The 14420-nt window shown below is 61.7% G+C and overlaps 1 protein-coding gene across 7 annotated transcripts in view; it reads left to right on the top strand.

Moving 5' to 3' along the window:
- The window catches only part of DGKD (diacylglycerol kinase delta), a 67637-nt gene that overhangs the window by 45922 nt on the left and 7295 nt on the right, over positions 1-14420 (top strand). For 2 of the 7 annotated variants that reach the window (XM_051999288.1, XM_051999282.1), the window contains exons 10-21: positions 1243-1351; positions 2162-2301; positions 2605-2689; positions 5453-5547; positions 5654-5753; positions 5905-6163; positions 6700-6861; positions 7424-7552; positions 8584-8680; positions 9095-9205; positions 13602-13698; positions 13949-14056. In XM_051999288.1, the coding sequence (XP_051855248.1) occupies positions 1243-1351; positions 2162-2301; positions 2605-2689; positions 5453-5547; positions 5654-5753; positions 5905-6163; positions 6700-6861; positions 7424-7552; positions 8584-8680; positions 9095-9205; positions 13602-13698; positions 13949-14056 (1492 nt within the window). Of the gene's footprint in view, positions 1-1242; positions 1352-2161; positions 2302-2604; positions 2690-3018; positions 3114-3219; positions 3320-3469; positions 3729-4596; positions 4737-5039; positions 5125-5452; positions 5548-5653; positions 5754-5904; positions 6164-6699; positions 6862-7423; positions 7553-8583; positions 8681-9094; positions 9206-13601; positions 13699-13948; positions 14057-14420 lie in introns of all 7 variants that reach the window. The other 5 variants (XM_051999289.1, XM_051999287.1, XM_051999285.1 and 2 more) reach the window with 5 other exon arrangements.

Below are 14420 nucleotides of genomic sequence, written 5' to 3'. Positions count from 1 at the left end.
CGGACCCTCCCCCGGGAGCACTCCGGTCCGGGTCCTCCGTCCTCCCTCTGGCTGAGGCTCGTGGCCCACGCTGGAAGGGGGGCCCCCTTTGGAAGGTCCGAGACCAGGATTCAGAGGAGCCCGGGCGGGGGATTGGGTCTGAAACGGCCGGGCCAGACCGGCTCTGTCCCCGGGACTCGGCCGGCAGTAATGGAGGATTCCGTGCTGGGAGACGGGCCTCTCACGGCCCGGGTCTCAGGACGACCGAGCCCGGACGTGCCCCCGAGGGGCGCCCACCCCAAGGCCGTCTGGTTCTTCTTTGCACCAGAAGTCACTGGGGTCACTGGTCTGCAGCTCTGCTCGGGCTCCTCCTTGCTCAGGTCTCAGCCCATAATTGGGGTCAAGACCCCTGTCCTTTCCCCGGATTGTGGTTTGGGGTGGGGAGCACCATTGGAGTTGATTTCTTTTTTTTGAATGGACATTTCTTTATGAATTGTGTTGGGGGAAAACCAGGAGAGCAAACAGACGGAGCTCGGCGCGCTGGGTCTCGTTCTCTCGGCACGTGAACACCTTTGCCCACCCAAGTCCGTGGGGGTTGCTTTGGGGGACACCGGGGTTTTGGACCTCAGTTTATCCTTCCTGCAGGAAGGGCCCGTTACAAGGTGTCCACCCTGAGAACCGCCCAAAGCCCGGGAGCCGGCCTCTGCTCTCAGAGGGGAGGGGGGGAGTCACCCCCTCCCCCCCGGCGTGGGCGCCAGCCCCGTGTTGGCAGGAGAGCCGGGTCTGGGCCCTCGGGCCCGTCCAGCTCTGCCTGTGACCCCTGGGTCATCGGCCCGAGTCCTCGGAGCCTCCCCCACTTCCTCCTCCATCTGCCAAGGGAAGCCTGGGGAGCAAAGGGCGTCGGGCCCCTAGGGAAGAGCTGCCCAAGTCCTTGTGACGGGGACGCCTCCTGGCAGCCGGGCATGGAAAGGACCTTGAGATTGCTTCCGTGCTGGTCTCCCTGGAGAAGCTCCCCAGGGGCAGGGGGGCGGCCAGCGGGCAGGATGGGCACCCAGGGGCAGGATGGGCACCTAGGGGCAGGGGGGCGGCCAGAGGGCACAGAGGGTACCATGGGGCAGGGGGGCGGCCAGAGGGCACAGAGGGTACCATGGGGCAGGGGGGCGGCCAGCGGGCAGGATGGGCTCTCAGCATCAGGCCAGGGAGCGTGGGGATGGCCCTTGTCCCTTGGAACCCCCATAACAGAGGACTTTCTCCCCTCCCCAGACTGCGGTTATTCCAGAAGTTCGACACTTTCCGGATCCTGGTGTGCGGCGGGGACGGCAGCGTGGGATGGGTCCTGTCTGAGATTGACAGCCTCAACCTTCACAAGCAGGTGCGTTGGGGGGTTTCCCCCCGTGGGGCAGGCGGGGCCCGGGAGCGGGGTCATGATCCCCGCCGAGCAGCTTTCTTGTCCCCTGTGCCCCCCACTTTCTTGGGCCCTTAGAGATGCCTAGAGGGAAGCTCCCAGAAATGTTTTACGGGCTTGGCTGAGAAGGGGAGGGAGCCCCGGGAGGCGGCTCAGAGCTTTGGGGAGTCCAGGGGCCCTCCCGGCGAGTCACTGCGGCGCCACCTGGCGGTGGATGTTGAGAAGTGCGCTCTGCCCATCTCGGTCCCAGGGCCTTGGGCATTGCCAGGGGCCCGGTGGGTGGCAGGTGCGCCCCCTGCCTGGGCACCCGTGAGCCTGAGACGGGCAGGGCAAGCTCGGGGCCCCAGGTTCCGGCTCCCTGAGGATCAGGGGACTCGATGGCCTTTGTTCACTAAGCGCCTACTGTGTGCTTGGCAGGGCCATGGCGCAGACGGGAGGGATGAGGGGAGGTGGGGGCTGGCACAGTCGTAGCCGGGCTCCGGGCCCAGACGCAGCCAGCCCGGGGGGCCCCAAACACGTGGGGAGCGGCTTTGACGCGAGGCCTCTGGGGTCAAACCCAGGCTCTTTAGGCCAGCTCAGGTGGGCAGCAGGGTGGGTCTGGGAGGAGCCCCCAGAGGGGCCGGGCTGTGGGCAGGAGCGGCAGGAGTGGTCAGGGGGCGGGGGGGGGCGGGCAGAGGGAGCCGCCCCCGCTCAGCTTCTCTGGGTCCTCGCGCCCCGTCCCGCGTCCCGGTGACAGCGGCTCCACCCGGCATTTAACGCGGGTCTCGTTGGTGGCAGTGCCAGCTGGGAGTGCTGCCCCTCGGCACCGGGAACGACCTGGCCCGCGTGCTGGGCTGGGGCTCCGCCTGCGACGACGACACGCAGCTCCCCCAGATCCTGGAGAAGCTGGAGCGGGCCAGCACCAAGATGCTGGACCGGTGAGTGTGGGGGGAGGGGCCGGGGCTCGCGTGGTGCTGGGGGGGCCCGTGCCCGCTCTGCTGGGGGCGCACTGCCGGGCAGACTGAGGGGTCTGGGAGCCCCCCCACCCCACGGCTGCCAGCGCTGGGTCTCGGTGCCAGGGAGAATGGGCAGGGGCGCCCCCTCCGTCCGGGAGCACTCCTGCACCAGCCGGGCCCGGGAGGCCCTCGGGGGAGGGGCGCTGCTGGGCCTCGGGGCCCTCCCCCAGAGTCACGGACCTGCCCGGGCAGAGCCGCGGCTCACCGAGTCCCTGTGGGTCCCAGGTGGAGCATCATGGTGTACGAGACCAAACTCCCCCGGCAGGCGTCGTCCTCCACGGTGACGGAAGACTTCAGTGAGGACTCGGAGGTAGCAGCCCCACCCCCACCCCCTGCTGCCATTTTGAGATGTCCTCTCCGGGCCGTCCCTCGGCTCCCTCTTTCCTCATGGAGGAGTCTCGGCCTTCAGTGGAGAGGAGTCTCGGCCTTCGGTGGGGAGGAGTCTCGGCCTTCGGTGGGGAGGAGTCTCGGCCTTCGGTGGGGAGGAGTCTCGGCCTCGTTTTCCCAGAGGGTGGGGCCGGAGGCTGAGAAGGCCGCCTTGACTGACCGAGGCCGGGGCTTCACCAGGGAGGGCGGCCCCAGTGGTCCCCAGCCTGGGGGCCCGGCTCATCCTGTCTGTGCTCCCCCCCCCCCCCCCAGGTCCAGCAGATCCTCTTCTACGAAGACTCGGTGGCCGCGCACCTGTCCAAAATCTTGACTTCGGACCAGCATTCTGTGGTCATCTCCTCCGCCAAGTACGTGCCCGAGCGCGGCCCCCGGAGGCTTCTGGGAGAGGGGCTTCTGGGCCGGGGCTCGCCCGCCTTCTCCCCCAGGCCCAGCCTCCCCTCCTCCTCTCCGCAGGGTGCTCTGTGAGACCGTGAAGGACTTTGTGGCGCGGGTGGGGAAGGCCTACGAGAAAGCCCCCGAGAGCTCCGAGGAGTCTGAGGTCATGGCCAGGAAGGTGAGCGTGGCGGGGGGCACGTGGGGGGGCAGAGGGCACAGAGCAGAGGGCACGGGCATGAGGAGGCTGGTGGGCCCACGACGAAGGGCCTGGGCACGTGGAGGCCGGCATCCTCCGTGACCTCGCAGCCTCCCCGTCGCCTCCCCGCAGTGCTCTGTGCTCAAAGAGAAGCTGGACTCGCTCCTGAAGACGTTGAACGACGAGTCCCAGGCTTCCTCGTCGCTGCCCAACCCCCCTCCCACCATCGCGGAGGAGATGGAAGATGGCGACGGCTCTGGCGGCGTCTGCGCCTCCATCGCTTCGGCCTGCCCCGCGCGGCCCCAGATCTTCCGGCCTCGGGAGCAGCTCATGCTGAGAGCCAACAGCCTGAAGAAGGCGATCCGCCAGATCATAGAACACGCAGAGAAGGGTAGCCTGCCGCCCCCTGCCCGCCCTGGGGAAGCCGGTGGGGGGGCCCTAGGGGGGACCAGGTGCGTTGGGAGGTTTCCCCCCGTGGGGCAGGCGGGGCCCGGGAGCGGGGTCATGATCCCCGCCGAGCAGCTTTCTTGTCCCCTGTGCCCCCCACTTTCTTGGGCCCTTAGAGATGCCTAGAGGGAAGCTCCCAGAAATGTTTTACGGGCTTGGCTGGGAAGGGGAGGGAGCCCCGGGAGGCGGCTCAGAGCTTTGGGGAGTCCAGGGGCCCTCCCGGCGAGTCACTGCGGCGCCACCTGGCGGTGGATGTTGAGAAGTGCGCTCTGCCCATCTCGGTCCCAAGGCCTTGGGCCTTGCCAGGGGCCCGGTGGGTGGCAGGTGCGCCCCCTGCCTGGGCACCCGTGAGCCTGAGACGGGCAGGGCAAGCTCGGGGCCCCAGGTTCCGGCTCCCTGAGGATTGGGGGACTCGATGGCCTTGGTTCACTAAGCGCCTACTGTGTGCTTGGCAGGGCCATGGCGCAGACGGGAGGGATGAGGGGAGGTGGGGGCTGGCACAGTCGTAGCCGGGCTCCGGGCCCAGACGCAGCCAGCCCGGGGGGCCCCAAACACGTGGGGGGTGGCTTTGACGCGAGGCCTCTGGGGTCAAACCCAGGCTCTTTAGGCCAGCTCAGGTGGGCAGCAGGGTGGTCTGGGAGGAGCCCCCAGAGGGGCCGGGCTGTGGGCAGGAGCGGCCGGCGTGTCAGGGGGCGGGGGGGGGGGGCAGAGGGAGCCGCCCCCGCTCAGCTTCTCTGGGTCCTCGCGCCCCGTCCCGCGTCCCGGTGACAGCAGCTCCGCCCGGCATTTAACGCTGGTCTCGTTGGTGGCAGTGCCAGCTGGGAGTGCTGCCCCTCGGCACCGGGAACGACCTGGCCCGCGTGCTGGGCTGGGGCTCCGCCTGCGACGACGACACGCAGCTCCCCCAGATCCTGGAGAAGCTGGAGCGGGCCAGCACCAAGATGCTGGACCGGTGAGTGTGGGGGGAGGGGCCGGGGCTCGCGTGGTTCTGGGGGGGCCGTGCCCGCTCTGCTGGGGGCGCACTGCCGGGCAGAGCGAGGGGTCTGGGAGCCCCCCCACCCCAAGGCTGCCAGCGCTGGGTCTCGGTGCCAGGGAGAATGGGCAGGGGCGCCCCCTCCGTCCGGGAGCACTCCTGCACCAGCCGGGCCCTGGGAGGCCCTCGGGGGAGGGGCGCTGCTGGGCCTCGGGGCCCTCCCCCAGAGTCACGGACCTGCCCGGGCAGAGCCGCGGCTCACCGAGTCCCTGTGGGTCCCAGGTGGAGCATCATGGTGTACGAGACCAAACTCCCCCGGCAGGCGTCGTCCTCCACGGTGACGGAAGACTTCAGTGAGGACTCGGAGGTAGCAGCCCCACCCCCACCCCCTGCTGCCATCTTGAGATGTCCTCTCCGGGCCGTCCCTCGGCTCCCTCTTTCCTCATGGAGGAGTCTCGGCCTTCGGTGGGGAGGAGTCTCGGCCTTCGGTGGGGAGGAGTCTCGGCCTCCGGTGGGGAGGAGTCTCGGCCTCCGGTGGGGAGGAGTCTCGGCCTCATTTTCCCAGAGGGTGGGGCCGGAGGCCGAGAAGGCCACCTTGACTGACCGAGGCCGGGGCTTCACCAGGGAGGACGGCCCCAGTGGTCCCCAGCCTGGGGGCCCGGCTCATCCTGTCTGTGCCCCCCCCCCCCCCCCAGGTCCAGCAGATCCTCTTCTACGAAGACTCGGTGGCCGCGCACCTGTCCAAAATCTTGACTTCGGACCAGCATTCTGTGGTCATCTCCTCCGCCAAGTACGTGCCCGAGCGCGGCCCCCGGAGGCTTCTGGGAGAGGGGCTTCTGGGCCGGGGCTCGCCCGCCTTCTCCCCCAGGCCCAGCCTCCCCTCCTCCTCTCCGCAGGGTGCTCTGTGAGACCGTGAAGGACTTTGTGGCGCGGGTGGGGAAGGCCTACGAGAAAGCCCCCGAGAGCTCCGAGGAGTCTGAGGTCATGGCCAGGAAGGTGAGCGTGGCGGGGGGCACGTGGGGGGGCAGAGGGCACAGAGCAGAGGGCACGGGCATGAGGAGGCTGGTGGGCCCACGACGAAGGGCCTGGGCACGTGGAGGCCGGCATCCTCCGTGACCTCGCAGCCTCCCCGTCGCCTCCCCCGCAGTGCTCTGTGCTCAAAGAGAAGCTGGACTCGCTCCTGAAGACGTTGAACGACGAGTCCCAGGCTTCCTCGTCGCTGCCCAACCCCCCTCCCACCATCGCGGAGGAGATGGAAGATGGCGACGGCTCTGGCGGCGTCTGCGCCTCCATCGCTTCGGCCTGCCCCGCGCGGCCCCAGATCTTCCGGCCTCGGGAGCAGCTCATGCTGAGAGCCAACAGCCTGAAGAAGGCGATCCGCCAGATCATAGAACACGCAGAGAAGGGTAGCCTGCCGCCCCCTGCCCGCCCTGGGGAAGCCGGTGGGGGGGCCCTAGGGGGGACCAGGTGCGTTGGGGGGTTTCCGGATTCCGGAAACAGGCAGGCGCCGGCGTCGCCTCGGGCCGTCACTCCCAGGGGGCTGAGGGCACCCAAGCCCAGCCTCAGATGCCAGCGGCAACCATGGCAGCCACAGGAGCCGTCCTGGGGGTCCCAGGGAAAGCACAAAGCGCTTTTCGGGGTCCATCCAGACGGGCCTTGCATGTGAGGGCAGCACAGCCCGGGCCCTGGCCCACCCTGGGTCTTGAGATGCCAGCCAGGTTTGGCAGAGGGAGGGCATTCCTCCTTGCCCCTTCTGTGCCCGCCACACCCAGACGGTCCCCGGCTCCCCAGGGAGCATCCCCCGATCTGAGGATGAGGAAGTGGGGGCTCAGGAAGCGAGGGTCCCACAGGTACAGGATTGGGCCCCGCCAGGAGACTCTCCAGCCAGGGGCGCTGTCCCAGCTCGGGCGCCAGGCTCACTCCGGCCCCGTTCCCTCCCCAGCTGTGGACGAGCAGAACGCCCAGACCCAGGAGCAGGAAGGGTTCCTGCTGGGGCTCCCCACCGCTGAGGAAAGCAAGGGCCCCAAGGCAGAGGATAAGCCTCCCCCGCAGACCCCTCCTGGCGGCAACGGCGGCGTGTCCCGAGGGAGGAGCCAGCGCAAAGGTACCTTGTTGGGGGGGCGTGGCTGCTTTCGGGGCCAGGCTGCTCACGTGGCCTCCAGGCCTTCCCAGGCCTCTGCACTGAGCCTGGACGGGGGCCCTGGGGCTTCCTCCCACCTTCCCTGGCATCTCCCGGAGCCCCCGGGGCCCTCAGACACCTCCATGTGTCCCCGGAGAGGCCAGAGGCCGCGCCTGCTCTCTGGAGCCCCACAGGGGTCCCTCCCCTTGGCCCCAGCCTGGGCTCCCAGACCCTGTGCCCTTCCACAAGTGTGGGAGGCATCTCATCTGCCCACAGCTGGTCCTTGGGTCACGGGTGACTGTGGGTCTCCAAGGAGAGGGACGAAAGGGGGTCAGCTGGGGGCCTTTGCCCATCGCAGGGGTGGAGGTCCTGGGCCTGTCCCCGTGCCCGGAGCTCCTCAGGGAGTGCAGAGCATCCCCGGGAGCTGAGAGCGGCTCCACTGGGCCGGAGGAGACAACGGCCTGAGCCCTGTTGGGATCCCCGTCCCGGGCTCCTCGGGGGGGATTCCCGCAGCCTTTGAGCAGAGCCCTCACTTTATTTCTCCCAGTGTCCAAATCCCCCTGCGAAAAGCTCATAAGCAAAGGAAGTTTGTCCCTGGGCAGCTCGGCGTCTCTTCCTCCCCAGACGGGAAACCGCGACAGCTTGCCCATGCTGAACACAAAGATCCTGTACCCAAGTGAGTGTGCGCCCGGCCCAGGGTGGGCAGGGGGATGTGGGGAGGGGGAGCCCACCAGCATGGTTCTGGCTGCCCACTGCCCGCCCGGGGGCTCCGGGGTCTGGGAAAGCCTTGTCCTTCTTGTGCCCGCCTTCCTGTGCCCGTCAAAGGGAGAGTCTCAGAATCACTTGCATGATGTGGGATATTGGCCCGGGCTGCCCTAGGAGCCAAGCAGGATGGCACCGGCTCAGAAGGAACGCGGGATGCTCAGAGGCCCCCGATGTGCGTGGGGAGCCCCAGCCCATTTGCACCAGAGCTCGGCTCTCACAGTGACGTCATCTTGTGCTCCTCGAGAACCAGCGAGGGTTTGGGGGATCACAGGCAGCGGGCTCTTCCCCTCCCCCCAGTGCTGCTCTGGGTCTTTAAGCTTTGCAACAGCGCGATCCCAAGAGACCTGAAGTTGTGGTGGACGCAAGGGAGAGTGGCAAGGATGCCCTGAAAGTACCTGGAGACGACCTGCCTGTATCTGGGGGCTCTGTGAAGAACGTGGGCATGGTGCCCCCCGAATAGGAGGAGGAGCGGGAGGGAAAGATGGAAAGACCAGGAAGGTTGTGACTTCCATTGGCAGCACAGTAAAGCCAAGGAGCCTCCTAAAATCCCGTGTTCTCACAAAGTGTCTTTGAGGATTTAAATGGAAAAAATGTATACCCCCCCCCCTCAAAAAAATGGACTCTCCCCAGCACGCCACCCAGAAAACAGAACGCTCAAGAAATCTTTGGGAAATTTTGAGTATTTTTAAAAAGAAAGCTTTATGGGGACTGTCAGGCTCACGGTTTTAGGCCCGGACGTGGGTTAGAAGTCCTTGTGGCCCGTGAGTCTCGGCCCGTGAGTTTGCGTGGTCTGGAGGCGCGTGTCGAGCGTCCCTGTCTGTTTCAGATCCGTGAGGTTGCCGGTCCCCCAGACTGAGAACGTCCATAACGTGGACCCGTCTGTCACCGTGAACGGAGGCCACGTGGGCTGCGTCTCGTGACACTCCCTCTTCCCCCTTGCAGATATTCGGGCCGGGATGTCCGGTTCCTTACCTGGAGGTTCGGTCATCAGTCGTTTGCTCATCAATGCGGATCCCTTTAACACCGAACCGGAAAATTTGTGAGTATGGGAGGGGGGACCAGCTGCTGGGCCAGGGGTGGTCCCGGTGCCTGGGTCTCCATTCCGGCTTAGGAGAGGGCCCCTGGGTGGGGAGGTGCTGGGGAACTGGGCTCCGATGGAGAAACCTCCGGCCCAGGGCGCCCGGAACAAGGCTCCCATGGCTCAGGTGTAGGGGGTAAGTGGGCAGGAGGGAGAGACCCCAGCTGGCAACAGCAGCATCCCAGGCAGAAAAGGGGAAGTAGAGGCGGAGGTCTCGGGACCCCACCTGTCTGCAGCCCGTGCACATGAGCGGGGGAGGCCCCGGGCTCAGGAGGCCACCAGCCTCAAGTCCGGGGGAGACTGAGCCTCGGGGCTTCAGGAATCAAAGGCTTCGCTCGGGAAGCTGTTTAGTTGCCTTCTCCCTGGCATTTTCAGAGAGTGCTACACGGAGAAGTGCGTCATGAACAACTACTTCGGGATCGGGCTCGACGCCAAGATCTCCCTGGATTTCAATAACAAGCGCGACGAGCACCCGGAGAAGTGCAGGTGGGTGGTGTCTCCTGCGAGGCCGCGGCCGCCCAGAGCCCGGCTCCTGCCAAGCGGCTCTGAGGGACTCGGGGGCACACGAGGGCGGCTGCACAGGTGTGGGAGGGCCCGCTGCAGCCGGGCGCCCCGAGCCCACGCGTGCAGGAGCAGTCGGAGCTCACTGGGGGACGATCGTGACAGCCCGGGCAGGCGTGGAGCGGCCCTTCCCTCCCCACAGCAGGGCTCCGAGAGCGCCCAAGGGCCAGCCGTTCCTCTTAAAGCCATGGGGAGTGAGGTCTGGATAGAGCCAGCAGGGTCCAAAGCTGGAGTTTCCTGTTCCAGGACTGCTTAGAGCCAAAGGGCACTTTCTGTCCCAGTTTTAACGGATCTCTGAGTATCTGAGGCCCGATCTGAACTTGCATCCAGCCTCCCGTACTCTGGCTGCCTGGACAGGGCTCCTGATCCAACGCTCCCCTCCCCCCCACTTCATACCCGATACTGCGCCTTCCCTGCTTCCAGAGGGGCTCGTTTCATACCCTGCAGTCGGAGAGCCGCTCGCAGGAGCCTCGATCCAAAGAAACGGGGTCCAGTTCAGGGCATGACTTGTGACGAGCACCAGCCGTGGGCCTTGGAGGGAGTCCCTACAACTGTAGCAGCAGCAGCTTTAGCAGTTCTCAGGCCAGAAACAGTGAGGGAGTTAGATAGTTGTCAGAAAGAAATTAGGGGATCCCTTGCTGGCCCTGGGATCAGCTGGCACTGATGGGCAATTCTGTGGCCCATACACAGTTTTGTGTCACGGTTTCAGGACAGAGAGGAGCTCTGGGGGTCAGTCACAAGGGAGCAAGGCTCTGGTCCCAGCTGCTGGGCAGAGTGGAGCACTGGCACTTGTGGCTGCGGAGACCAGAGACACTTTCTGGGTAATGATCAGAGCAGTGACCATACTTCTCCCTAAATCGTGCCATCTTGGAAGCACAGAAGCCTGGCACAGTGCACTCCCAGAGGAGCAGAGCCCAGATTTAGCATAAAGTCCAAAATGAAGAAACAGATCGGAAAATGAGCAAACAACGAAAAAAGAACTTGATCATAAAAAGTGGAAGAAGAGACCAAGACACAAACTCAGAAAAGGACGACAAAGCAAAGGAAAATGCCCAATAAACATTCTTAGAAATGAGGGCGATGCAAGAAAATTTTAAAAAGAGAATTAAGATTGGTAAAAACACACACACACACACACACACAAATGCTAAAGCCATTAGCACCTTAAAAAACAGAATTGGCCCAATGGTAGAAGAAGTACAAAAGTTCACTGAAGAACTCCTTAAAAAGCCGAACAGGCCAAGTGGGAAAAGAGGAACAAAGTCCACTGGAGAAACTAATTCCTTAAAAAGATTCTGGGGCTGATGCTCTAGCCAGTGTGACATCTAGCGGTCTTTTCCTGGAAGTGGTTCAGAGAAAACAGTCTATGTATGTGTATACATACAAACACACAGTTATATATAGAAATCTATCTTGCCTAATGGGAAGTAAAAGAAGGAACACTAAGGGAGGTGGGGGAATGGTGGAGGCCCCGCTCAGAAGCCAGATGAGCAAAAGAGACAGCCCGAGTGGTCACTGAATTCCTTATCCAAGCGTTTGCAATTCTGGGTTGTGGCAATAAAAACAGACAATGGACCCGCATATACTTCTAAACATTTTGCACACTTTTGTGCACAGTATCAGATTTTACACACCACTGGCAAACCCTTTAATCCTCAAGGACAGGCAATAGTAGAGAGGAGAAACAGAGACATTAAGTTGCTCCTCCAAAAACAAAAAAGGGGGGAGCCACAGGCAACCCTAGAGAATTTCTAAATTTAGTTGTGTATACCATTCATTTTTAAATTTTTGACAAAGATGCACTGGCTCCAGCAGACAGGTTTTATAACCCACCAGAAGGGCAGCGTCCAGTGCGAGCGGCTCCGCTTTCTTTAGATAATCGCCAGGTGGTGTGGAGAGACCCAGAGAGTGGTGAATGGAAGGGATCAGATAGGCTCACTGCTTGGGGGAGAGGGTTTGCTGGTATCTCTATCCTGGAGAAGGAATCAGATGGGTGCCAACGAGCCGTATTCGCCTTGTCCGTCGCAGAGAGACAGAAAAAAAGAGAAAACTCTGGAAAGAAGAAGACCTAAGAACAAAAACAAGCAGGAATCATTGGATTCCCTGCGATGAAAAATTGCTGATAGAGACCGTTGCAGGACTTGAAAACCAGCAGGAATCATTGGAATCTCTAAACCAAGATGAGACTATTGCAGGACTTCCAAACTTGCAGGAATTAGTGGATTCCTGGCACATGAACTAATGGACAATAGATTCCTTTTGGACTATTTCTGGGACTTCTGGGCATGTATAATTTCTCATGTTGTTTCATGTTATTGGTTATATCACTACTAGCCTGTGTTATATTGCTATGTGCTTATGTAAATTATGTGTAATGCCTCCCATATTGATGGATTTATGTATACCATGTGTATCTGTTGCAAGTTCTGGCCCATATTGATGGATTTATGTGTACCTGTTTCAAGTGAGCCCCGTCAGAAACCCGCTACTCTAATTTGACTTCCTATTTCCTTTGGTGTCTTCATCTCCCTTCCTGAGACGTCAGGGAGGGTGTGACCACCTTCTTTTTATGGTGTTTTCGCTCCTTTTTTTGAGCAGTCAGGGAAGACGTGATCACCTTCTTTTGGGGGGTTCTCACCTCCTTGAGAAGTCAGGGCGGTCGTGACCACCTATGTTCTAAATCAAAAGAAAGCGGGAGATGTTATGGGCCGGAACTTGAAACAAGGTGCTAAGTCACTGGAATTGATAGAGACAATGCTTATGTACTTAGTTCACACCTTTAGAGCTCACACCTTTAAGAGAGTTCACACCTTTGAGAGAGTTCCCACATTAGAGTTCACACCTTTAAGAGGTGATATATAAGGACGAGCTCCCACAAGCACTAGAGACTTCAGGAGATTCACAAGTCAGAAGCCCACAGTCCCATTCTCGGAGGAGGAGTCAGATTTCATTCCGACTTCCAGCTGGCTGGAGACTTTGGATTCAGAGAGAGCTGGAGGCTGAAGGACTAATGGCAAGAGATCTCTGAACCAAGGAGAGAGAGAGGTCTCTAAGAAAACTAAGCAGGCTATTTTGGAAGAAACAATAAAGGATCTGGACTTTAAGTCCTGGCTGCATTTTGATTATTACTTAGAACTGAAACAAAGGCTGCATCCAGAAGCCCCCCAAGAAACCTGCTCCCAGAGAACATTATATTTCAGAGAAGAAAACATTACAGACTCTTAAGGAGGAACAGGATTAAAAAAAGATAAAATGAATAAACAGAAGGAAATGGGATGGAGGAAAGTGCAGTTAGTAGTCATAAGTGGGAATGGGAATGGGATGAACTCCCCGTAGAGTGTCAGCGGATAGCAGAATGGTCGGAGACCAGAATGCAACAATATGGTGGACGGTCTGGAAGCAGAAAGACACCCGGGGAATTAAAATAAAATTGGACAAATCTCACGTGCTTCAGCTGAAGTGAAAAGGGCAGAGCTGGCGATCATGGGTGCAGACAAACTACAGAACAATAGAGCTAATGAAAGGAGAGAAAATTGGGGAAATTACGTTTTTCTAAACACTACCATAGACAATGAAATGTCCTCAAACATCCTACGGCAAGTTTCTCAGATGTACAGGGTGAAAGTCACGAAAATAGGAATGGGTAGGGGCCATAATCAGGCCGGCTGAGACAGGTGTCTGTGGTCATGTGAGAAAGGGCTCTCGGACGGCTCGGGCCGCTCACACTCTCAGAAATGACGAGTGTGGGAAGGGGAACCAGGCGCTGGTGGCCGCAGGGGCAGGAGCGAGCCGGCCCGGCCCTTCCGGACAATAACCTAGAACCATCATGGCCCGCAGCACCACCGGTGGGCCCAGGGCCTAGAAGGAGCAAAGGACACAGAGCGGCTCTAGCTTTGGGGGCAAAGAGCAGGTGCTCGGCCGCTGGGAATGGCTGAATAGTGGGCATGGAGTGCGGTTGGGCGGTTTCAGAAAAAAATATGGCAGGACCTGCAGACCCTGATACAAAGTGAGGCAGGGCAAGTAGTGTCCATGGCAACGGCCATCGTGAGGCTGGTCGCCTGGGGAACGGCTCGGCTGCTCTGATCGACGCAAATGACCCGAGAAGGCTCCAAAAGACCTTGTCTGGAAACTCTCCTCCCCTTGGAAATCAGGAGTGCTCCATCCCAGAGGAGGGAGGGAGGGAGGAGTCTGCTCAGGGTGGGCCCTTTCTCTCCTTTGTCCTCCCAGGCAGGAGATGAGATACAAGGGAAGCCTCCCCTTTGGCCAGTGGGCCTCGGGCCTAAGAAGCGCCGCTCACTCTTGTTCTGTCTTCTCCTCTCAGGAGCCGAACCAAGAACATGATGTGGTACGGGGTCCTGGGGACGAAGGAATTGCTGCATCGGACCTACAGGAACTTGGAACAGAAGGTCCTGCTGGAGGTGAGAGGGAGGCACTGGCCCCTGGCCCTCTGTGTCCTGTCCCTCCATGTCCTTTTCCCCAGTCCTCTGGGCCCTGACCCTCTGTGTCCCGGCCTTCTGGGCCCTGGGCCCCGGCCCTCTGTCACAAGCTCCTGCCCGGGCTGTCTGGCAGATGACTGGGCTCTGGGTCTGTCCCGGCAGCCCCTTGCCCCATTTCCCCCTTGGTGGGCCTGGGGCTGATTTGTCCTCTTTCTGTCCCCTCGCGGCCCAGTGTGACGGGCGTCCCATCCCGCTGCCCAGCCTTCAGGGTATCGCCGTCCTCAACATCCCCAGCTACGCTGGGGGCACCAACTTCTGGGGAGGCACCAAGGAAGATGACGTGAGTGGGGGGTCCTGGCCCCTCTTGGGTCTGTGTCCCAGGTCTCCTCTGCACCTTCAGGCCCTTCCTTGTCCCTGGTTGACCCCAGCACGCATCCCCTGAAAGAAGCCCCGCCCCCACCTGCCTGGGGCTGCCCTCCTGTAGCTCAGCCAGTCATTCCACCTCCCACAGAGGCCCTGGGACCCCGGGTTTGCTGCCAGGAGCCCCCCCCCCCAGCCTTCAGCGTGAGGGGGCTTCTCGACATATCGGGGCCTTGCTCTGCGATGGTCTCTGGGGGACGGTACCCTTCAAGGGAGTGAGGCCATAGGGTAAGGGGGCTCTGCCTCACTGCCTCAGAGACCTGCCCTGCCCGGAGGGAGCTCGG

This window comes from Antechinus flavipes, chromosome 4, assembly GCF_016432865.1.
Source record: "Antechinus flavipes isolate AdamAnt ecotype Samford, QLD, Australia chromosome 4, AdamAnt_v2, whole genome shotgun sequence".
NCBI lineage: Eukaryota > Metazoa > Chordata > Mammalia > Dasyuromorphia > Dasyuridae > Antechinus > Antechinus flavipes.
The sequence above is the reverse complement of the archived record's forward strand: the minus strand, read 5'-3'. Positions and strand labels throughout refer to the sequence as shown.